General features: G+C 36.0%; 1 protein-coding gene across 6 annotated transcripts in view; it reads left to right on the top strand.

The window, feature by feature from the left end:
- FBXW7 (F-box and WD repeat domain containing 7) overlaps positions 1-24,697 on the top strand; it is a 197,550-nt gene that overhangs the window by 129,315 nt on the left and 43,538 nt on the right. Inside the window, exon 1 of one of the 6 annotated variants that reach the window (XM_040966613.1) lies at positions 14,802-16,866. The exons of the other annotated variants lie outside the window; for them this stretch is intronic. Coding sequence (XP_040822547.1) covers positions 16,720-16,866 — 147 coding nt within the window. The 5' untranslated portion in view covers positions 14,802-16,719. Of the gene's footprint in view, positions 1-14,801; positions 16,867-24,697 lie in introns of those variants that run through there. 6 annotated transcript variants of the gene reach the window in all.

The following is a 24,697-nucleotide window of genomic DNA, read 5'->3' as shown; positions in this document are numbered from 1 at the left end:
CAGTAGCAGAGTCCAGCTATCAGCTGTACTTATTCTGGACCTCATCAGGGACAAGAAGAGGGCATTCATTGACAGAGATGATGTTGGTATTGATCGTGAGCTATTTATTGAACTATGTATATATGACAGTGTGCTGACGCTGTGACGAGTGCTTTGTGAATACATGCTGGACACTCTGATAACTACTTTATCTGTACAGTCCTGTGGTAGAATTTCTACTTTTTTGTAGTTGAATCAGAAATGAGAAGTAAGTGAAGAGAAAGAATTCAACAGCGATCAGCTGACAAGTAGTAGAGCAAGGACTGGAACACAGATTTTATTTTGAGTCATCCAGGTTGTATGCTTGTTAAATTTTGAAGGTGCAGCTAAACAATGCTAGTAATTTTCAAATGGGTAAAGCCACCATCTTATCTGTTTTATGCTCTGAAAGTTGTCCCAACTAGATTCTGATCTTATGGTGTATTTTAGACTTACATTGTATTGAATTAAACTTTTTTTTGCCTGTGTCTTATTCAAGTCCTTTGATATGCTATTTTCTTGCTTATTAATATTTATATGTCGATTACCCAGTGACCTATTGGTCAGCAAATAATGAGAGAGTAAATTTTTGTGTACAGGCCATCCTTTCCACATCAGTATATAATTTGCATGACTGGATCAGTTACTGTTTTGCATCCCTGCTTTCAGTTAACTTGATAATAGTCTTTATTTTGTAAACTGTTTAAACATTTGACCTGCATGGCCACTCAAAAAGAATTATTGTAGCGTGTTTGACCCAGTGCTTAAGTTGCTCCTGCGATGGCCGGGGTCCTATGAGAATGCCTTTCTTGCTTTCCCAGCCCTGCTCCCAATTTCCTGTTGCTGAACATGCTCTGATAGAGTAGCTGTTGGCTCCACTAGCTGATTCCCTGGCCCTCACATGGGATCCTCTGAGTTTCTGGCTCCCAATTTCCATCAGGCCTGGCCCGGCTGTTGTAGGCATTTGGGGAGTGAGCAAGTGGCTGTCTCTAATCAGCTCTCAAATAGATCTTTCAAAAGTGTCCACCTCTCACCAGTATGCTTTAACGAAAATTCTTTCTATTTAACTTTCCTTCACCTGATAATTTCATCTATACCTTTCCCAACCCCCATCCTTCCCGATGTAGAGGTAGAAATACTTTTCTCCTTTATAAACAATACTCTACTTTCCTTGAGTTACTGATTTCAAGACCTGTAAAAGGGAGAGCTTTTTGTATTAACCACACTTCTTTTTGGTCTTTAAATTAGTTGATCTTGTTCTTTAGAGTAATTTTAGGTTCACAGCAAAACTAAGTAGAATGTATTGAACTTCCATGTGTGCCATGCCCCCACAAGTATACAACCTTTGCAACTGCCAACACCCCTTATTGGATTGATATATTTGTTACAGTCAATAAACTCACATTGACATGTTGTTATTACCTAGAATGTGTAATTCCCACTAGGTTTCATTCTTGCTGTTATTCATTCTATAGGCTTGGATAAACTAATGACAGCTGTGTGTCATTGTAGTATTATACACAGTGGTTTCACTGTCCTAAAAAAAAATTCCCTCTATGGACTCATATTTCCCCAACATGCCCAAGATCCCAACCAACCACCCATCTTTGGTGTCTTCACAGTTTAACCTTTTTCAGAAAGTCATGTAGTTAGAATCGTATGTATGTAGCCTCAAGCTGACTTCTTTCACTTAGTAATATGCATTTAATGTTCTTGCATGTCTTTTCTTGGCCTGATGGCTCCTTTGGTTTTAGTACTGAATATTACCTGATTGTGTGTACCACAGTTTGTGTATTTTTAAATGCACCTACTAAAGGACATCTAGGTTACTTTTAAATTTGAGCAGTTTTGAATAAATCTGTGATTAGGTTTTTGTGTGGATGTAAATTTTCAAGTTCTTAGGATAAATGTGAAATAATATAGTTGCTGGATTTTTTGCTGACAATATGCTTACTTATGTCCAAGCTATCTTCCAATGTTCATTTTGCATTCTCACTATTAATGAAGAAGAAAATTCCTTTTGTTCCACATCCTTGCCAGCCTTTGGTAATTGTCAGCATTCTGAATTTTGGCCAATCTAATAGGTGATATTTCTTTACTGTTTCAATTCTCAGTTCCCTGATTAAATGTGGGCTGGAACATCTTCTCTTTGCCATTTGTTTATCTTCTTGCGACGTGTCCAGATTAATGACCCATTTTTAAAATTAGGTTCTTAATTTTATCATTGAAATTTAAGAATTGTGTATATTTTACAGGATAGTCATTTATCAGATGGATCTTTTATGTACATTTTCTCCCAGACTCTGGCTTCTCTTCTCGTTCTTTTGGCATTGTCTTAGAGAGAATGTAAGTTTTAAATTTTAGTGAGGTACAACTTCTCAGTTATTTCAAGGGTGATGCTCTTGGTGACGTCAACATTATACCTAAAGTTGTCTAATTTTTTTTCTTATTATATTGTTTTTTAGGAGCTTTATCTTTTGCATTTTGTATTTATGCCTTTTTTTAGTTAATTTGTGTGAATGGTATAAGGTCTGTGTCTAGATTTTTTGTTTGCTTGTGAATGTCTAGTTATTCCAGCACTGTTTGTACAGGATTGCCTTTTCTCTGCTGAATTGTCTTTGCTCCTTTGTCAACAACTAGTTGACTGTATTTATGTTGATGTGTTTCTGAACTCTTGATTCTATTCCACTAATCCAGTTGTCCATCCTTTTTCCAATTCAGCATTGTCTTGATTGCTAGAATTTTGTGGTGGGTCTGGAAACTGGGTGATATCAGCCTCAATTTTGGTCTTCTCCTTCAGTTCTGTTCTGCTTGTTGTGAGTCATTTGTCTCTCTGTGGAAGCTTTAGGACCAGTTTGTTGATATCCATAGGATAATATGCCGGGATTTTGATTGAACCAGTTATGGACCAAATTGGGAAGAACTAACCTCTTAACAATATTGTCAAAAGGTTAAAGATACTGTTTTTGTTTTTTCCATCTAACAACAGGGAACATATTTTCCTTTCATATATTTTATTAGACTTGACTACACATACCTTTTGTAACTGTTTTTGGGATTTGTAACTAAACGTTTCATTCATACTCATTTTGCTAATATAAAGCTTCCCACTTCAGATTCTGTGTATCCATTGCTGGTATAGAGAAAAACAGTTGACTATTATATACTAACCTTGTATCCTCACTATAACTGCTTTATATATATCCTACAAATTGTAATATATATATTATATATAATATATAACATTATAATATATTATAATATATGATATATTATACTATATAATATATTACAATTTGTATATAATACTATATAATAATATATATTAGAATGTTATATATTATATATATAATATATATATTACAATTTGTAGGATTTTCTACATAGGATTATGTCATCTGTGACCAAAGACAGTGTTATTTCCTAACTTTCAAGCCTTTTCTTCTGGTACCATATTGGAAAATAGTTATGAGAGGGGACATGTTTTGTCAGGGCGTTATCAAGTTTCTCATAACTAAACATGATTTCAGCCCAAGGTTTTTTGTATATTCTATCAGATTGAGGAATTTACCCTCTATTTCTTGTTTGCTGGGGCCGCTCTTTCTTTCATTTGTTTTGCTACATTAATAACACATACAAGATTAACAGTCTGTTGTATTCCTTCAGCTTGTTTCCACATCTCAACGACATAAGTCTATTTGACTTCTCTGAACACAGAGAAATTTAGCAATCTTGGTACTTGTGTTGAGGCCTTCCTTCACGTTATTGTCTTTTACAAATCCCTGTCTACTTTCGAGCTCCATTTGACGTCTTCCCTACCTTAACACTATTTTATAGGTTTCTGAGTAAAACTGTGTACCTCCACTAGCCTTTTGTTTTTAACTTATTTTTAGCAGTTTATTTATTTGTATGTATACACATGGGTCACTTAATGATGAGGCTACTTTCTGAGAGGTGTGTTTGTTTTGCTTTTTTAACCTTGTGCAGATGTCATAGAGTGTACTTATTTGAACCTGAGTGATATATAGGAATCACTTGAAATGGACTCTTGCTATAATTGAGAAACCTTGTGAACACAGAATATATGCTGCTGCTGCTAGTGTAACAGAATATTAGCTGTTAAGTTTTATAACCAAAAGGGTTTTACTCTGAATAGTGATAACATCAATAGCTCTGCTACATATAAATTAATGTGATGGAGAACAACCAAGTTGAATGAATTGTAGAAGTAGGATACAGAGGAAAATTACAGTTCTAAAATGTGTGTGTTTTTAAATAATTTGTGAACATGACATTGTTCTTTGATTTTGAGATCCTTTTTGGGACTTGTCTTAGTTTATTACTTTCTAACTAAAACTTTAATTTCAAAATGCTGTTTCCCTATTTGATATTTTTCTTTATGTCCTTATTGAAAAATATAGCTTAATCAAAAATATAATGATAGTTGTCATCCAGAGATGTGTAGGTTGCAGACTCTGTGTGAGATACAACCTACTTAAAACACACTCATGGTTGCTGACTGTGCATGTCTCGGTATCGGAATTTTTTTTAATGGGAAAAATGTTTGAAAACATTTCAGAATGATTTTACTGAACACTCCTAATATCAATAGTAATTCCAAAGAAAATGCAATGATATAAAGCCACAGAAGATATAAAATATCTGTTTTTGTGCAATTCATATGGTAATATCCTAAGCATACTTGGTAATTTGGAGAGTTTTATTTTTTTACTGTGAGACATTGTGTTTAATTACGTAAGAATTTATCTGTATCTTCATTGAACACTAGAGGGCCGTATAATACCTGAATGCTATTGATAGGACTGTTTTACATGTATTTACAAATGCTCAGTGCTGTGTCTTCTGTTTTGTGTTCTAGTGTACCATTGCTCAGAATGTGGATACTTTGTTGTGTGCATTCACACAGAGTATATGGGATATCTATGAGTTTTCTTTGTGCTGTTTCAAAAAACCCACAAAAATAGCTTATATTTGTTTGAAAGATAGGATGGTGGAAGAGAGAGACACACACACAGAAGAATGGAAGGGAGAGAAGAGAAAGGAAAGCAGGATAGCAGACAGAGAAGGAGGTGTTTTCCATCTTTCTGGTTCAACTCCCTATTGCCTGGAGCAAGTGAGGCTGGGCCAGGCCATTGCTAGGATCCAGAAATTGCGATAGGGTAGTGGGAACCCAGGTTCTTGGACTATTCCTGGTGCTTCCCAGGAACAATGCAATGATGGAAGACTGAGTGTTGAGGTAAATATAAACTTGCAAATACGTGTATTCTTATAAAAATTATTTTCAAGTGCCTGCACAAAATACATCCAAACAAAAGGCCAGCCAATGTTAGTTGCTCTAAGATTTCTAGGAATAGATGTGAGAAAAGCAAGATTTCTACAAGTAATATTTATAGACCCAAAATAACTTCATCTTTTGAGTTGATCCTCTTTTTTCAGTCTATAATGAACAAAACATGATCTTTAATTCTTTTACTAAATCATTTCTCTTGAATATCGATGAACTTCCTTTCAATTTAAAGTCATGTTTATGATCAGCAGTGTTCTGTACCTCATATAATTATGTCATATGCCTTTAGTTGTGTTTTTGCTGGTTTTCTGGGTTTTCTGTATCGCTGTTTTTTTTTTATGAAAACCAAATTCTTTGCTGTATTTTGGAAAATTCATATGTGTAGGTAGGTGAATAGAATAAATGGTAAGCTTGAATTCTGATCTATTTTGCTCGATAATGAAATGATGTACTATAACCATAATTTAGTTGGTGCGTATGAAACTCTTAAGTGGTTCAGAATTTAAAATGAGTAAAAAAAAAAAAGAGATCAGTATTTTGATATAGTGAGAAACACCTGAACTACTCCTTTGAGAGCAAATGAGCAAGACAGAGAATGCTATTATATATTGTTGACCAACTGGAAATATCAGTGTAATTGTCTTTTTAACGTGTCTGGAGGAAACACTACTTTACTAGTTAGCACTTGAATCAGTTGAGCAATATTACTCTGCACAAAGAATTGCCATTATTCTTCTAAAATATGCCACAATCTAATATTAGCTATTAAAGGAGTTCAGCGAGGACCCTATTGAGACCCATTACTATGCTAAATGCATACATCATTTTAATGTTCATTCCAGTTCATTCCATGAGTGTGGAGTTGAGAGTTTGTAGTATTTTATAAAGGTAAGAGATTGCTTACTTTGCGAAAAGTCAGGAGGTTTGAGAAACCTAATCTACTGAGTGTTAGAGCTATTTCCAAAATATCAGTAATAACTGGCATATCGTAACTAACTTCCGTCAGTGACTCCTTGGCTACAGTGGAATTATTTGCGGTAAGAGAGCCCTGTAACTTTGTTTTCCCATATCACAGTTTATAAGACTCATCTAGTATCGAGATGGAAATCTCTGAAGAAGCCAGGCTGAAAAGAAACTTAATGAATGAAATGAACTTAGTGAAAAAAATTGGAGACATTTGTGGGAAAATGGAATTAAATAGTAAGTTTATCTTGATGAAAATAAAGTTTGAAATCCATGCATAGTTTCATAGTGTTCATTTTCTACAAGCTTTTTGGAGATCCCTGTAAGACCAGGGAATCAAAGCTGTTACAGCTGTGATCTTAATATTGCTGTGGTCTTGAATTTTTTAAGTTCCTGGGATTCCAAATTTTCTTATTTTTCTCAGTTTTTTGTTTGTTTGTTAGTGTCCAGACTTTACAAAAGTGTTTCTGTGATTTGGCTTGGCCTAAGAACCCACCATCTTCACCAGACATCATAGATAAACAGATTGTTTATTCAAAATCAAAAGTTTCACATTGTGAAGCTCTCTTAATGGGAATTGGATTGTTTGGAATGAAATTGCAGTGTATCTAAAGTACATTAACTACTTTAACAAATGATGTAGGGACTTTTGTCCTTTAGAATTTGATATGCTTGCTTTAGTTGTAATTGCCCGATGAATTGATCTAGTCTGCAAATAACTGTACATCTGAAGTTACATTGGAATTTGAGGTGGTCTCTGTAGGGAAACACAAATAATGGAATAATAAAGTCTATGTGAAAATCTAAACCAGAGGAGGTACTGAACTATTAGAATACTCTATGAGGACAACACCAGGAATGGGACAGAAGTAATTAATTATCCTGCGTGATCAGCTGGTAATATGATGCAGGCTGGCCATATTCCTTTAAATGTGACCCTTAGCCAACAATATCAGAAATGGCATGACTGGATATCTGAAAGTGAGTTGATATTTCTCCTCTTTGTCACTTATCAAATTAGTTTGAATATAAATCAGTAGTAAGTTTTTTGAAGTATAATGTGTAAACAGCCAGAGATTTGTTTATATATTATTACCTGTGGCTATTATTATCAAGGTGGGAAATCAATACCAGAGATTCTGTGCCTCTGAAAAATAGCCACTTGTATTTTCATTCTGAATCTCCTGTTATTTCTGTTGTTAAATTTTGAAATTAATGTTCCACTGTGATACAAAAAAATTTTTACTCAAGCAGCACATCAGGGCTACCATGTGAATGTTCCAGCAAACCCAGTAGAAACGGAATCTCCTTACTACAACTAAGCCTAGTCACCTGTCACTTTTACCATATCAGGTGGATGAAACAGTTAAAAAAAAATCAGGCCAGTTTTTAAGGGAAGAGCATGTACCCTCTGCCTTTCAGTGTCAGAGTCACATTTCAAGAAGTGGATGCAACCTGGAGATCATGGTTGGGACCATCTTCAAGAGCAGTTTGCCACAGGATGTCATATTATATTTCCTCTTACTCATTATTTTTTTCATTTGAACTTCAGTAAAACCAAGCATGTTGAAAAAATCTGTATATAACACACGAATGTCTGCGTATTACTGCTTCATTGTAATTGTCTGGAACTCAATTATCTGATAAACTTTCCCTTATGTCTGAAATACAGTTAACCAGAAGGAAGTCTCCACACTTGTAGCCTGAGAAGTACCACGACTAGGTTGGGACTTACCATTCTATATAATGCAAGAGACATTCTATTACAGAGCTTGAGATTGGGAGTGACACATAGCAGGGACATCATTACTTGTCAGTTCTGTAGCCTTGGAGAAAATTTTAAGCCTTTCTGAACCTTCACTTTCTAGCCTATTGAAAAGTACTTTGCAGTTTTGTCGTGAATTAAGTGAAATGAAAGGTCATCTGCTAGGAACTTTATCAGCATTTTATTTCCTGTCTTTGTTGTCTTAATCTGAAATAATACCAATGAATTTTCCAAAACCAGTAGCTGCAAACTCCATTGGCCTCTCTCGTTGCTCTCTTAGTGGTCTCTCCTAACATCCCCAGACTGCTTTCTCTTTCCATCCCAAGAACTATGAGGATTTTTATGAGTTTCATTTATTTTCAGCTCTTCTTGATAGCCATTAATGTTTTACTTATTGGGAAAAAAAAATGGAAACTTGAATTCTGAATTTGCTTTAAAATTCAACTATTAAGTTACTGTTGATGTATATCATTGGGTGTATTTTATTGATGATGCAATTTTTCCACGGATATCAACTGCCAGCCCATTCTAGAAAGGGGCCGTCACTAAATATGTAATTTCTGTAGCTCCATTCTACAAAATGTTTTCTGTACTCTAAGTAATCCTATACTCAGCTTCTATGCTGAAATAGTTTCAGTGGATGTTAATAAATCTCACAGGCTTTCCTAGCGTGAGAATGAGAATTATATTTTGGGAATTGTAGAGAATTGGGTTGTTTTAAGTGACTTACCCAGTCCTCATATGATGCTTTTGCATGACTGAAATACCTGTAATTACTATGTCATTTTTGTCATAGTTGACTAAAAGGTATGACTATAGTAATCAGCCACTAAATTCTTGGTGAGCAGCTGTGCAAGGCTATTTTAACAGCTGGGTAACACAGCACACACTGTAAGAATTAAACTTAATCATGAGGTAAATTATGTTATCATCAGTGAGGGCTTCATAGTGGGCATTTCTGAAATACTTACAACATTTAATCTGATGGGTAAATTTTTTTTCATTTTAAATATTTCTTTAAATTCATAATGAAAGAATGAGGAAGAATGTAATTTTAAAGTTGACAACTGAAATCCTTAAGATGCCTGAGTCCTACACTGGAATGCCTGGGTACTCGTCCCAGCTCTGCCTCCTGATTCCAGGTCCCTGCTAACACAGACCCTGGGAGATAGCCCTAATGGTTCCACTAATTGAGTCCCTGCCGTGCAGATGGAAGACTTGGAGTTCACTGGTGACCTCTAGCTTCCAGCTTAGCCCCAACTGTTTGAGGCATTTGTGGAATGAAACAGCGACTGACAATTCTTTCTTATTTCTCTCTGTGTGTCTCTCAAAGAAAAAAAACAGCGTGTAGCTATCTATCTACTTGGAATGTCATTGTTTAGGTTACAGTAGTAGATAAATGAAGAAAATATATAAATTACTGTACAAAATATATATTAATACAACATGGAATCAGAAATCTTGTGATCTTTTTCTTGATTTCATCTACTTAATTGCGTTTTAAACATTGTACCTTAAATTTTTCTAATTACAGTATTTGCTAATTATAGAAGTATACATGAATAATACAAACACTGATGTCTGTTTTGGCAAGGTTAAATAAAAGAATTTTATTTAGGTATATTATGTGAGTACATACTATTTATTATGCTATAATAAAGGAAGACTTACCAAATAGACAATCCAACATATTGCCAAGAATATTGTATGTGTACCTGAAGCTATAGAAGCCGTAATACACTGCAGAAGATTTTGTTGCTGATCTCCTAGGCCAATCTTCACTTTTAGAAATTTGAAGTGTCGCACAAGTTAAGAAATTTGCCTGAGGTTACCAGTTAGTGGTGGAGCTGAACCTAGAACTGTCAAGTCCGTATTCTTGGTATCCTGTGTGGTTGCCTGTGACCATAGTTTAGTCCAATAATTGAGTTATAAATAAGTAATAAGTAGAGCTTTTGATTCTTAAGTTTCTGGTGTTCTAAGGACTTCTTTTCTTTTTTCACTTTTAAGCTTCTCATTTTCTTAGGGCTTATTTTGAATGGTTTTCTGTGATTTACTTTTGCACTTGTAGCATTTTCAACCAATCATTTGGAGATTTCCAACAAAATTTGAAGTAGTCTAAATATTGGACAGTCTGCCCTTGATTGTATAAATCAAAGCAGTTGTGGTATTTTACGTAGCCTGACATTCCAGAACTTTTATTTTGAAAATACTGCATGAACATGTACAGTTCATGCCCTGTTATTTTGCAAATGTTAAATTATTAAAAAACATTTGTTTAGCATTTACATATATTGTATGTGCTGTTTCTTACACCAACCTAATTTCTCTTAAGTAAATAGGGATTCCCCCCAAAATTAGCAAGGAAGTACAATACTATGTTCGGATCTTTCATATACTTTTATTACTGTGACTTCTGACAGACGTTATAACTGGAAGTCATAATCCTTTTGAGTGCTTTAAGCACTTGCATGCCTTAGAACTTTTTCAGAATCACTTTAAATGTGATTTAGGTTATTACAAAACATTTTTGACTGGCATTTTGCAAATATGAAAGTATAATTTTTTCTTTGATGTTGAACTAATTGAAGCATGTTTCCACAATTCAAATAGTAATATATTATTTGTTGGATTTTTCTTTAAGTTACTACTAGTAAAAGATGCAGAGTTCACTTGTCATCCAGCACAGAATTTAAGTTCTTCATAAAAACTGTTTAAGTGGCTATATCCTAATTCATGAGTTGCTTATTAGGAAAATACCTTAGCATTTTGATAGATAGGTAAGGTGTTTGGAAAAACTGGAAGTAAGTTCAGTATAGGAAAACATATGTCCTATTCTATATCCCTAAATAAATGAGGACACTTAACATCCATCTGTCTGATTCCAGGGATCTTGAGTCTCACTTGCTTGTCTTCAGCAGGGGTATATTTTTTTTAGCATCCTGATTGTTCTTTTTCAATAAAATTTAAGTCATTGGTTGCTTAAGTTTATAGAAGTACTGAATATTATAGATTTGAGATGATGTCAGTATTCTCCCTGTCAGTGGTTTTGAGGTGAGATTTTGAGAACTCTTGATATAAGAATCATATATGCTTATATTTGAAGTGATTTTTTTGTAGCTGGTTGAGGAACAGTTTATAGAAAGTCTGTGCTGTTTGTAGCTGCGGGCTTTGCAAGAACAGCTGTATCCTAGCCTTTCATATAATAATGAGTGACAGAAACAGTGGAAATCCAGGATAGATTCTGTTATTGTTAAGAGATAATTGAAGTGCTTAGAAAATGCAAAGTGTTTTGTAAATACTAAATTGTTATTGTACTATATGTAATATTTGTATATAATTGGTTTTGCTAATGTAAGCTTTTATAAACAAGAAAACCAGGAAATGATAAAAAGTAGCCAAAATAATCTGTAGAAACCTACTTACCACAACCTTCGCAGATAACTTTAATCTGAAAATCAACACACTCTGGCTAAGATACTGCAGTTACCTTTTTTTTTTTAAAGATTTACTTGTTCATTGTAAAAGTCAGAGTTATAGAGGGAAACACAGAGACACATCTTTCAGCTTCCGTTTCACTGCCCAGATGGCTGCAGTGGTCAGTGCTGGGCCAGAAGGAAGCCAGGAGCTGCTTCTGTGTCTCCCACATTGGTGCAGGGGTCTAAACACTTGGGCTATCTCCGTGGCTTTTCCCAGACCCTTAGCAGGGAGCTAGATCAGAAAAGGAGCAGCCCAAACACCCCAGAGAAGGGTACTGGCATCCTCCGGGGACAGCTTTACCTGGAATGCTGTAACCCAAGTAGCTACAGTTACATTTTGACAGTCATGGAGATCTTTGTGGAAACTTGTGTCTTGCATCTCCATAGTTGATACACATGGGTTTTATGAAGTCAGCTTGCTTTCTTAGTGATTTTAAAATGGAAATCGAATCCATAAAATTCTGTTTGAAATTTTATTTATCCTAGCAATAGAAGTAGTGATCCTAACAGTAGTTTTAACTGCTGAGCTGAGCCAATATGAAGCCAGAAGCCAGGAGCTTCTTCCAGGTCTTCTATGAGCATGCAGGGGGTCCCATGGCTTTGGGCCGTCCTCAAGTGCTTTCCCAGGCCACAAGCAGGGAGCTGGATGGCAAGTGGAACAGCCAGGAAGTGAACCAGAATCCATATGGGATCCTGGACGTGCAAGGCAAGGACTTTAGCTACTAGACCCGGGCAATGGGAATTTTAATGTATTTTCTGTACAGTGTCTCTCTAGGTTTTCCCCATGTTTAAGAAGTTGGTGTTTTACATGTTTTCAGGCTGCTAGGATTCATGGTTTCAGAAGTACGGTTACTTTTCTCTCCAAAATAGATAAAACTTACAGTACATACACCTGGAAATTAGTGCTGCTTATACAAAAGCATGTTGATACATACTCAGTCTATTTTCATATAGCATTTGGTTTGGTGGAGATGTAATACTCCATGTTATCCAGTTGAGGGCAGCTGTTTACTGATTAAAAAGCTGAATTAGAATGTCCCCACTCTTAGCTTTTCTAAAGTAGTTTCTAGTGTAAAACACAGAATTTAGTATCAGCCAAGTTTTATTTTCACTCTTCGTTTTGCTTTTGTTATCATTGGAGAGAATTTTTTGAAAATAAGAAATCTCATTTTGATTCATAATAATTTTTACCCTTAGAAGATGAAGACTGTATAGATTGTGGCTTTAATTTTTCCAGTTCAGATTCTTTTCAATTTCATACTTTTTTTTTTTTTTACCCTAAAGCTTTGACTGCACAGAGGTTATAGATCTAGATCTGGTCTTGTCTCAAAGTTCTTTGACAACTTTTGATGATGAAAGTGAAAAAATAGGATTTAATATTTTGTCATTCTTACCAGGTGAATTTAGTGAACATTAAATAAATGTGTTGGATTTATTTTCCTATGCAGAATAAATGTATTAAACTTGTAGAATGTGGTATCTTTTTCTAATTTTTTCACATTGCATATTATATGGTTAAAACTTGTTTTCTAGATAGTTCAGGAAAAGTAATTTTGGATTAAAAATATCACTGTGACAAACTTTTTTAAAAGAGTTAAAAAATTTATTTGAAAGGCAGAATTTATAGGGAGAGGGAGAGAGATCTCCCTTCTGCTGCTTTATTCCCCAAATAACTGCAGCAGCCCGAACTGGGCTAGGCTGAAGCCAGGAGCCAGGAACAACTTCTAAGTCTCCGACGTGGGTGCAGGGGCGCAAAAACTTGGGACATCTTCCGCTGCTTTCCCAGATGCAGGAGACTCGATCAAAAGTGAAGCAGCCAGGACATGAACTGATGCCCATGTGGGATGCTAGCAATACAGGTAGCATCTACCCTGGCTGTAGTGTTGCTCACCTCCCAGCCTCCCCACTCCAACTGTAATGCAGTGTCAGCCGAGGAGATTGTGAATGTAACTGGGTGGGGAGCACTGTGGGAGTGTATGTAGCAAAAGCCGTGTTTGCTACTAAAAGATAAAATAACTAAAGATTATATATTACATGATTAGAAAGATTATATTGGAAAATAAACGGTATCAGGAAATGCTGAAACTGCGAAATCGCTGGTGACGTGCTGCAGCGTGGTGAGTAGCCTAGTGAGGCTGTAGACAGTCGTCTTGGATATCAGCCTTACTTTTTTCTTTTTCTATAGTTTATATACTTTTAGTTCTTTCATAGTGTCTCATTTCTCTCATCCTTTGATCTGTGTTGGGCTTTTTGAATGATACTGGTTCTATTTTCATTTACTTTTTATTTAAAATTTTTAGATTTGTAATTTTATCTGGACCTGGCACAGTAGCCTAGTGGCTAAAGTTCTCCCCTTGCACATGCCGGGACCCATACTGGTTTGCTTCCAGACATCTCTGCTTTCCATCCAGCTCCCTGCTTGTGGCCTGGGACAGCAGTCAAGGACAGCACCGTGCACCTGCATGGGAGACCTGGAAGAGGCTCCTGGCTTTGGATTGGCTCAGCTCTGGTTGTGTGGCCACTTGGGGAGCAGTGAACCAGCAGATGAAGATCTTCCTCTCTGTCTCTCCTCTTCTCTGTATAGCTGACTTTCCAATAAAAACAAATAAAATTGTAATTATATCTGTTACACAGCATTTAATATTTCAGTCACTTTTAAGAATACTTCATTATACTCAGTGTTGTAGGAGTGGCTATTACTTTGTAACTTTTTCTTTTTTTTTAACAGTTGAAACTATGTACCAGTTAAATTCTAACTTCTCTTATTTCTGTCAGCCACCCTTCTCTCTCACCCTATAAATTTAACTACTTTTGAGTACCTCATGTAAGTGGAATCACACAGTTTATCCTTTTTGACTTATTTTGTTCCATATAGTATCTTCAAACTGGTCCATATTCTAGCATGTATCTGTGCCCTTTTTATTTATTCATTCAGCCATCACTGGCCCTTTGGTTGCTTCTGTCTTTAGTCTGTTGTGAATAAGGCTGCTGTAAACATAGCTGTAAAAATGTCTTTTGAGGTCCCAGTTTTAAATTCTTTAGGGTAGATATCCAGAAGTAGAAATGCTGTGTCTTGTGCTAATTTGTGTTTAATTTTTTGAGAAACTGCTGTGTCATTTTTCACAGCAGCTACACCTATTTTATATATTATTCCCACAGCAGTGTGTAAAGATTCCAGTTTTTTATATTCTATCAATATATCTTGCCTTTCCTTACCTTGTTTTGTCTCCCTCACTCCCTTCTTCTCTTTCTTCCTCTTTTTCTCCCTTCCTTCCTTTTTTCCTTCCAGCTCTATAGTGGATATCTATAAAATAGTAGCTCATTGCAGTTTGGGTTTACATTTTCTTAATAACTTGTTAGGGGAATTTTTTTTTTCAAGTGCTAAACGACCATTTGTTTCTCTTGTTGGATGAATTTACTTTTGTGTGAGGAAAAGTGTCACGTACACCAGTGATTTTGCAGTTTTAATTACATTTTAGATTTTGGTGTAAGAAGAAGGTCTATTTGAAGAGCATACCATCAGGATAGGACTGGGTGTGTTGCTTTGTTTAGATGTAGATTACTTTCCCAGCAGCCCATTTGAAATCCAATTGGGTAGATCTCTCCAAAGACAAAAAAGGAACCATCCATTTCTGTCATTTTCCTTTATAATTCTCTCCTTATCAAATTCTAACTTACTATAAAGATGTGTAACAGTTGCTCAATGGAGAGATAAGTAAGATGACTGACTAATGGGGGAAAAAGTAGACTGAAGGGAGGAAAAACAAAAACGAGTAGTTCACTTAGTATTTTGATCCTGTAGTTCACATTTATTATATTCTGCTAGAACTTTTCACATTGAAAATTTTTGTGATTTTCATAGCAGTCTGTTTCACGGGTCTGACTATTGAATGATAATATTAGAATTAATTACTAGTTGCATAAGTGATTAAAATAAGCACTTATCTGAGTTGGTGTGAGAGGAGGATTAGTTTGGGCCATTGGTAGCAGATTCTTACCCCTAAGAACTTTGGAAGGCGCTGGGGAGCCATGGATGGTTCCTACCTGGATTGGGCACCACCACTTTGTTCCTCTGCGTTTCCGGAAGATTTACCTGACCATGGTGTGTCAGAAATTAAGTGCTAGGGTTTTACAGTGAGCCGGCTTGTTATTATCTGGTGTTATGCATTCATGTGCCACATTTTTTTTTTGTCAACAATGGGGCACATACATAAAAGTGATCGCAAAAGGTTACATCCAAGATGTTATCACCCAGTGACATGGTGGAACCCTCAGTTTGAACAAGTACATACTATGATGTTGGTACAGTACCACATTGGCACAATGGCTCATTTCTCAACATGTAACCATGTTTTTAGGTGTTGTATGACTGTAATTGGTTTCCATCATAGGTAACTTCATGAATAAATGCTTCTAAAATACTTCTTCAATCAATTGTGTGATTAGTATTTCATGTAGAATCAAATTTTTTCATAATTATGAATATTAAGCTTAAAATCTCTAGCAGGAAGATAACTCAAAGTGCATATGAATAGCTCTAGACAATTAGATTGTGTTTAATGTCTTAGAAAGCAAGTGATAAACAGTGGTATGTGAGGAAAACCACTGAAGAAAGGGGGCATGTTCAAGCTGAACTGCCTCCAGTGTATCTAAGAACAGACGTGTGTGTACTTCAGCATGTGTCAAGTCGTCCTTAGCTTTGAGGCACAGCTTAAAGCATTCCTGAAATAATCATCTAATGTGTGAGTAAGGAAGAATTAAAGTATTTGAGAACAGAGGCGATACACATTTTAAACATTTGCTACAGAGTTACTTTCATTTTCTAGGGAACACCTAGGTTAGTTCATTGGAAAAATAGGAAAAAGTGCCCAGCCGCACGGGCCTGTTTGATTGTGTTCACATTGCTGCCTGTATGGGAGGTGCACCAGCTGTTTGAGTGGCAGCAGCAGGAGCTTTCACTTCAGGAGTTTATAATTCCTGGCTATTCTAGGATAGTTTGCACTTCACCAAGCCACAGTCAGGTCAGGACATTCGGTAGGAGAAGGTTGAAAGAAAAAAGCAGCAGGCCTTGGGTTCTCAGCCTTTTCAAGTTATTAGTGAAAATCCTCAAGTTAGTCTGGTGGTTAGAGATTTCAGGAATGTGCCTGTGTTACATGTAGAGTACCGCATCAACCAAGAGGAGTTTCAAAATGTCAAAACCGGGAAAAGCTTCTCTAAACCATGGCTTGGTTCCTGTTGATCTTAAAAGTGCAAAAGAGCCTCTGCCACATCAAACTGTGATGAAGATATTTAGCATTAGCATCATTGCTCAAGGCCTTCCTTTTTGTCGAAGACGGGTAAGTCCTGCACGTGCGGAAAATATTAGTGTGTGTTGAAGTTAAGTCCTGTGGCTTTTAGTGAAGAAGCGCTTCATATTTCAGTTAATAGTTATAACTAAAATATCAGTGTACTGTGTAGCCAATGACAACTTCGATAATGTAAAGCCTGACAAGATTACCAGTCCACTGTGCTGCCTCTGTTTATTTTTCATGACATTAAAATTTTGCGAACTTTATAAAATTGGCAAATGTAAAAGAGCCATGTTTGAAGATTCGTGGGCAAATGTGAAAACCCCAATTTGTCGCTGTTACATGGGGAAAGCAAAAAACTGGCTGGGTTCCTCTTCTCCAGAGGAAATAGAGTATTTAGTTCTGTTTAAGAGTATCTTAGTCCTTAGCCTTCTTTGACCCAGGAACTGAATTGTTGTAAAACTGTTATTCTAAAATTAAAACTTAACATTATAAAGACTTTAGTTTTTGCTCTTAACATAAAATAAAGGTTACATAGTATTGTGTGGCAGCCAAGATACGGTTTGTATATGGATAATTCTGAAACTAACCTGTTCTGTAGCTCTTGCCCTAATGTGTAATCTGGTTATGATCTACTAGGTATTTTTTCAGGGTGACATGTAGTGCTCCACACTAAGTTTTGACCCTGCTTATTTCGTAGCAACTTTTTGTGTTTTCTGAGTTAGTTGGTATCGCTATTTTGAATTCTTTACTAGAGTGATATATTTTTAGATCTAAAATATGTGATCCTGAACACATGAAATCTTCCCTTCCTTCTCTTCCTCCTCTTGCCAGTAACAGAAACCAGCACAGGCTCCTTGGGATGAAATGACTGCTTAGGTTTATCAGTGCTGGGAGTTCTCTTTCTGTACTTTAAAAAATGTTCTTAACTGTAGGGGCAATTTTCTCTCAAGCAAGTAAAATGATCCAGAATGCCAGAAAAACATTTTCCCATCTTTAAAAGAAAAATCTGATTAGTGGGATTTAAGTAATGTTTGCTCGAGGTACATTTTGTGGTTAGCTTTGTTCATTATGAGTCCACTTCTGTCCCAAACGAGTGGCAGCCATGTTGGAAAAGATTTTGAGGGAAGTTAAAATGTAATGCAGTTTAAACACTGAAGATAAAACACAAATATTCCTATCACCTTCTGTTTCTTCTCTGCTTCACTGTGTTTGCATAAAGAGCTTCTTTCATCTTCTTTCACCTTGTGAGTTTTATAGCTTCTGCTGAATGAGATCACTGCTCTGGTTTAAGCATTTTACACAGAGGCCTGTAATAGCTCTAAAGTCATTCATAAACTAACTTATATTTTAATGCTTCTGTATAAGAAAGTACCAATACAAATAGTTTTAGAAATTGAAGAGAAGGGATGGGGGCTTTATTTTTAGTTAAAGGGATATAGTACTAGCAATTGAATTAATTTTAATATTTTTTGTTGCTTATTTCTAATAAACTTAAGTACAGTTTATAGTGCGTTATTTCATATGCCACTAAGTTTTTCACCTTTATATTTCAACATGGACATTAAGAGGCATAGGAAAAGATTGTGTAAGAAAAATTAATAGTGAACTTGAATGGTTTCCCCTGAGGGCTTCTTAGGGTCACCATTCAATGTGACTTTTCTAGGTTACCATGTTAAGTTCAATTATAGCTTTGCAGTTTTAATAGCGGAACAGAACGTAATATGAACAGAAAAGTTTATGCTAAAAAGTTTTTCAAAAAATTTTAAGAATATTTAAGTTACAAAGTTAACACATTCGGTTTAGTCTGCCTGCTTGCGCTAATTGATGATTGCGTAACTCACTGAGTGTGACTGCAAGAACCGTTGGGGGCGGGGAAACTGTCCTCCCTCCTCCTTGCAGCTAGTTAATTTAGGAAGCTTTACATTGACTTGTAGTCTCTTAACTTTTGGTAAAGTTTGTACTAAACATTTTTAGAATGTATATTTTTCTTTATCAGAACTTTTTAAAAAGCCTTTGCTATGATTCAGCTATAATTAACCCATTGTATGCCTAACAGTATATAGTTCTTACAGCAGCTATGTTTAGCTTTTCAAGCAGGTTACTGTGTACCTTGACAGTGAAGTGCTTAAAGCACAGAGCACTGTGTTGTGGAGGTATTTTTTTTTTTTTTGTCCCAATAGTGAACTAAATGTTTTGTGTGGTTACTGTTTATTAACATATATGCCACCTTGATTTAAGATATATTTAAAAATGCTGTCCACACATTGAAGATGCTTAGTTAATATTTGCACAGTTTATGCCTTGCACAAAATAAAAAAAAATTCAGAATTGTGAAAAATCCTTTAAAATAGTAGTTATAACTACAACTTCAATTTGTATCCTCTGAAACATTTTCAGGATATTTGTTAACCTTACTGCAATGTATAATATTAGTTTTAGTGGTCTAGTTTGTTATGCCATTAATTTTCTGATTTCTCATCTGAGATCTGTAAGCATTGGATTTAATAGCAACAGTAGTAAACACATAGAGATCTAACTGTTAAAGTTACCTCTAAGTGAAAATGGTTTTCAGTGTGGTCCCTTAGGGGAAAAGAAACTTTACCAGAAGAAATTACTTTATTTTTACTTTGCAATTGGAATGCCTTTCATGATGGCGGTATTGAACTTAAATTCTAAGGTGCTTTGTGAGGGTGGTAGCAGTTTTTGTTCGTTTGTTTGTTTTGAGTGATAAGAGAAATGATGATGCACTTTACAATATCCTATTAACACTGATTTTGCAGTGTCACTATTTTTGGTAGAAACTTCCAAATGACACAGAGTTGTTGATCTGATATGTCTGGCTGACTGTGCTAGTTTTTAAGCAGATAGCCTTTTTAAGGTGCCACGTGACTTTGTGCGACTTGGGTATTGACAGCACAGAGCCCTCATGGGATGGTAGAGTTCTCAAGGAAGGGTAGGGTGCTGGGATGGGACAAAGACTGCTCCATTTGAAACCCCAAAACTCCAAGAATAGCAAAATATATAATTGGGATTTCTGATAGATATAAACAATTTTTGTTGGTTACATTTTATATCAACCTGTAGAACAAATACCATTTTAAAAGTATTTTTTTTCCTTTAAAGTGAAAATGGAAATCAAGTTGAAATAGAGGTAATTGGGTATATTTTGAAAAAAATGATAATCCCCCCCCCCCCCATGAATCGTTATCCTTGGAGAATAACATAAATCCCAGAGTCCACTGTCTTTCTGTAAAGGGCGTATCAACATTTGAGGCCTTGTAGACCACACTGCCTCCGTTACAGGCATTCAGCTCTGCCTTGACATCATGAAAGCAGCCATCGACGGCATTTAGATGAATGAGTGTGACTGTATTTTAATGACACTATTGTAAGAGCAATGTAAACAAAGTTTTTACTATTACGGTAATACTGTTAATAAGTCATGTATACATACCTTTTTGCTTATTTAAAGTCTCAGCTTATGGTTAACTTATGGAATTAAATTACAAAAGAAAATTTGAATCATTCTTTTACAAATTTTCATCCTTACTCTTGTTACATGAAGACATTTATCTTTTTGTATCTGATCCCTAAAATTTCAGTAATACTGCCTTTTTAGTGTTTATTTTCTAAATGTAGTGTTAGTATAATAATACTGTTAATGAATGCTCTCATCGTAAATGAACTTACTTTGTACCTCAGTCACTGGTCCAGTTAATTTGAGTGTTTAACTCATTTAAGTGTTTAAATGGTTAAGCATTAGTTAAGCACTGTAAGTTGAGTGTTGTCTCTGTTATGTGAGTACTGAATACAAGGTACACACAGGTGCACTCTGCCAGTTCTCTCATTGAATGCTATGGCTGGTAGTTAATCTCCGGACTCTATATAAGGCTGCACGCACATTTTGAGAGGATAAGGCTTAATAAGGAAAATACACAACTAGTTTTAAAATTGTTGATTTTATGTTTCATTCTTGCAGAAAGTAATATTTGCCATAGATTTAACAAAATTATATTTTTTATGTATTTGGGAGGCTGAGGGAGGAGGGATTAGGTATGTGTGCCCACTTGCTGCTCCCAAAATGCTTGTGGTAGCGTTGAGAGATGTGAAAGTGGAGTGATCAGATGGAGGCCAGGACCACAATTCCCTGGGGTGAAACCCCACTCAGGAATCCAACTACTTAAACTAACCTCTGTCTCTCAGGGTCCACATTAATGGGCGATTGGCATCAGGAGCCAGAATTGGGTGTCACATCTAGCTCTTCTGATGCGGGTTAGGGCACAGCTGTCATAACCAGAGGCGTAACTATTAGGCTAGATACCTGTCCTTTATCTACAGTATTATCAGCTGTTATTTTCTTATGCTCCACCAATTGTTTCAGAACTGTGATTTGTGTTTTTATCTAAACAACTGCCCCTCTAGTATGATATTATAACTTATTATTGACTGTACATGTATTTATTGCTAATTTGTAGTTGTCTCAATTTTGGTTACATTAGCTTATACTCTTTATAGCTCTGAATTTGAGTGTAATGATTTCAGAGTGTAAATGACAGCTTCTCCCGTAGTGTATTGCTATTAATAATCTCTACCGTAAGAGTACTTATCATGCTGGCAAGAGCAGTTGCCAGAATACTGTCTGTTTCTTATTGGACTATTACTTAGTTTTATGTTTGTATCATCGTTTTGTCCAGTTGCCCTTAATCTAGGTTTATTTTTTAAAAAATTGTAATGCAGCCTTGGTTCATTTTCATTTAAAGTTGTAGCAAGTCTGCTCTTCTGAATGTCTTGATACCTAAAAGGGGTGTCGTGAACTCAACATCTGTTTCATGGAACTCCTAGCTGAGTATAAATAGACAGATAGCTCCTTAACCTACAGAAATATAATATCTTTAAAAGTTAGCATGATGCCACCCTCTTACATATGAATCAATTTGATATCCACCTGTTCAGTTTCTGCCTCTTTCTCTCCAGTCCTTTGCATGACCTGACAGTCCACCTTATCTCTCTGATGAGTCCTTTCCAGCATGACTTCATCTGCTGTTCTCCTCATCCATTTCAGGAGGAATGAGGAACCTTTTTTGGTACCAAGGGCTGTTTGAATATTTGTAACGTTATTCATGGACCATAGAAAATCATCAGCTTAAATATTAGCTTACTGTAGATTTATTAAATTCTTCAGTCCCACCTACACTTGCCTTATTAGGATCTGCCCAAATAAATTTACAGACCTTATATGGCTCAAGGGCTAGATGTTCCTCACACTCATTAAAGTGAAATATGAAACAATTGTGGCGTGTGTGTGTGTGTGTCAAGTGCTCGTTGGTATTACATGACAACTCTGTATAGATATTTTCTCTCTTGCAATAGGCTATTAACTCTTAGATTCAGAAGTTGCCTTTGTTAATTTTTATGCTCCTAGAGATATGCAGAAGATTAGTATAAATATTTGTATGACTGATTTGTTGAAGTATCTGTTGAACTTGGAAAACTCTTTAAAGTTTTCATACTGCAGGAATATGACATGTTTTTGTTTACTAAATGTTTTTAAATGCCTATGCAGCTGTTATTTTGAATATTACATTTTCTAAATTTAACTAAACTCAGATACAGTTTGACACTTAATTTTAAAAGCAATTACTACTTACCAATTTTGAAAATGATGGGGAAACACACAGGATATCATCTTCGGGGTGGTGCTTTTGAGATTCTGCAGTAGCTGAAAATGGCAGCAAATACTGGAAGAGCATTGGGCAGAAGAAAGAATAAAGTGGTAATTTGTGCAAATTTGAGGAATGGTACCTGTGCTTAATTAGATTAAAAAAAATTTTTCATCTTTATTTGCAAGACAGAAGGTCACTGTTTTCTTAATGAGGGACTTCTTATCAGTTACTACATATCTGATAATTCTATTTTAGATTATATAGGCTTCTTAATAATGTTTCGTATATCATGCCTTAAAAATGAGGCACAGGGATGCAGAAATGAAAAATTGCCATTCTCTAAGCACTTCACAGTCCAGTGGTAAACCACAAGGACACTGCTTTAGTACAAAAGTATAATTGCTTTAATGGACTTAACATACAAAGTGCTGTGTGCTGCACAGTAATTTTAAATAAAACCATGAGGAGGGCTGCTAAGCAAATGATCAGAAGAATGCTGGATGTAGTTTTACTTGGGCTCTCAACCTTTTTTTTTTTTTACATCAGTTATGCTGTTGCAAATTATTCACTTATACATTGCTTCTGATTTAATGTTATTCAAAAACTATATGAGCAGGCACAAAGGAGTTGAGAGCTATTCTGAAACCTATGAATTTAATAGAACTAGATGGAATAGGTGCACCCATCTAAACAAGGGATTTTCAGAGTTTTTGGAAAATGCATATTATAAAAGTACATGGATTTCAAGATTTTCAAATACCAGAATAAACATATCTTTAAATAGCTTTTACCAAAGACTTGTTGATGTCTCCATATCCGCTATTTCATAGGTGGGAAATCAAGAGACAAAGGAAAACTACCTTGATTAAGTAATTTGTCCCATAGCTAGTGATACAGCTGGGAATCTTAACTTGGGCAAACTGTTTTCAGCATTAACTATCGCTGTTGAAATGCTGAATTAAACACACACACACACAGAATGAAAGAGAAATAATTGATTTTCTATGCTCTGGTTCACTCTCTCAATGTCTGCAAAAGGCAGGGCTGGGCCAGACATGTGGTTCTGCCAAGTAAGTGGCAGGTACCAGAGCCATCACTTGCTGACCCCAGCATGCTCATTGGCAAGATACTGGGTCGGAGGTGGAGTCCAGACTTGACTGTGGAACTTGGATATGAGTCACGGCCAGCCAAGAGGCAGCTTAAGCACTGTGCCACAATATCCAGCCCTGCAAGTTGTTTTTGTTTTGTTTTGTTTTAATCTTTATTTATTTATTGGGGAAATAGACACACACACACACACTCGCGCGCGCGAGCTTCCATCAGTTGGTTAGCCACCAATTCCTCCTCCTTCAAGATGTCATTGACAGCGGCCAAGAATTCCATGGATAGCAACCTGAGTGCTTTATTCATCACCACTGTTTTCCCAGTGTCTGCCTTAGCAGAAGCTGCGATTAGGAAGCCAGGAGCCCACATCAAACCCAGCCACTCCTAACAACTGTCAGACCACATGTCCACCTCTCCAAATGCCTTCATGGTTAATTGCTGCAATGTAATCCTGAGATTTTAAGTATGTAATTCCCATCATTCCCCAAATTTATTATGACTCAGTATTTAATTACTGATAGTACTGCATTATACCTCAATTTTCAGAAATGAATGCAAAGCAAATTAACACCACTGTTAAATTATTTTTTTAAAAAAAGTATTTATTTGCTTAAAAGGCAGCAGTTACAGAGAGAAAGTGGCCAGGGCTGGATCAGATTCGAGGAACCTGGAGTGGCATCTGGGTCTCTCATGTGAGTAACAGGGGCCCAAGCACTTGGGCCATCCTCCCTCTTTCTCCGTGGCTTTAGCAGCCAGCTGGATCAGAAGTGGAGCAGTTGCAACTCCAACTTGTGCTCATGGGATGCCTGCATCACAGGTGGTACCTTAGCCCCCTGTGACAAAACACTGCCCCCACACCATGATTTATAAATGCACTTCATCATGGAAACAGCTTCTAGGAACAACTTCCTTTTGTTAAGTATATAATTGTAAAAAATAAATAAGAGTAAAATATGTGTCCATTTATTTGAGTGGCAACACAACAGAGTGAGAGGGGGAACAAAGAGATAGAGATCTTCCATTCACTGTTTCCTTTCCAACTAGCTGCAGCAGCAAGGTCAGGGCCAGGCCGAAGCCATGAACCTGGAACTTCATCCTAGTTTTGCAGG

Source organism: Ochotona curzoniae, unplaced genomic scaffold, assembly GCF_017591425.1.
Source record: "Ochotona curzoniae isolate NIBS_2020 unplaced genomic scaffold, NIBS_Ocur_1.0 scaffold_4506, whole genome shotgun sequence".
Classification (NCBI taxonomy): Eukaryota; Metazoa; Chordata; class Mammalia; order Lagomorpha; family Ochotonidae; genus Ochotona; species Ochotona curzoniae.
The sequence above is the reverse complement of the archived record's forward strand: the minus strand, read 5'-3'. Positions and strand labels throughout refer to the sequence as shown.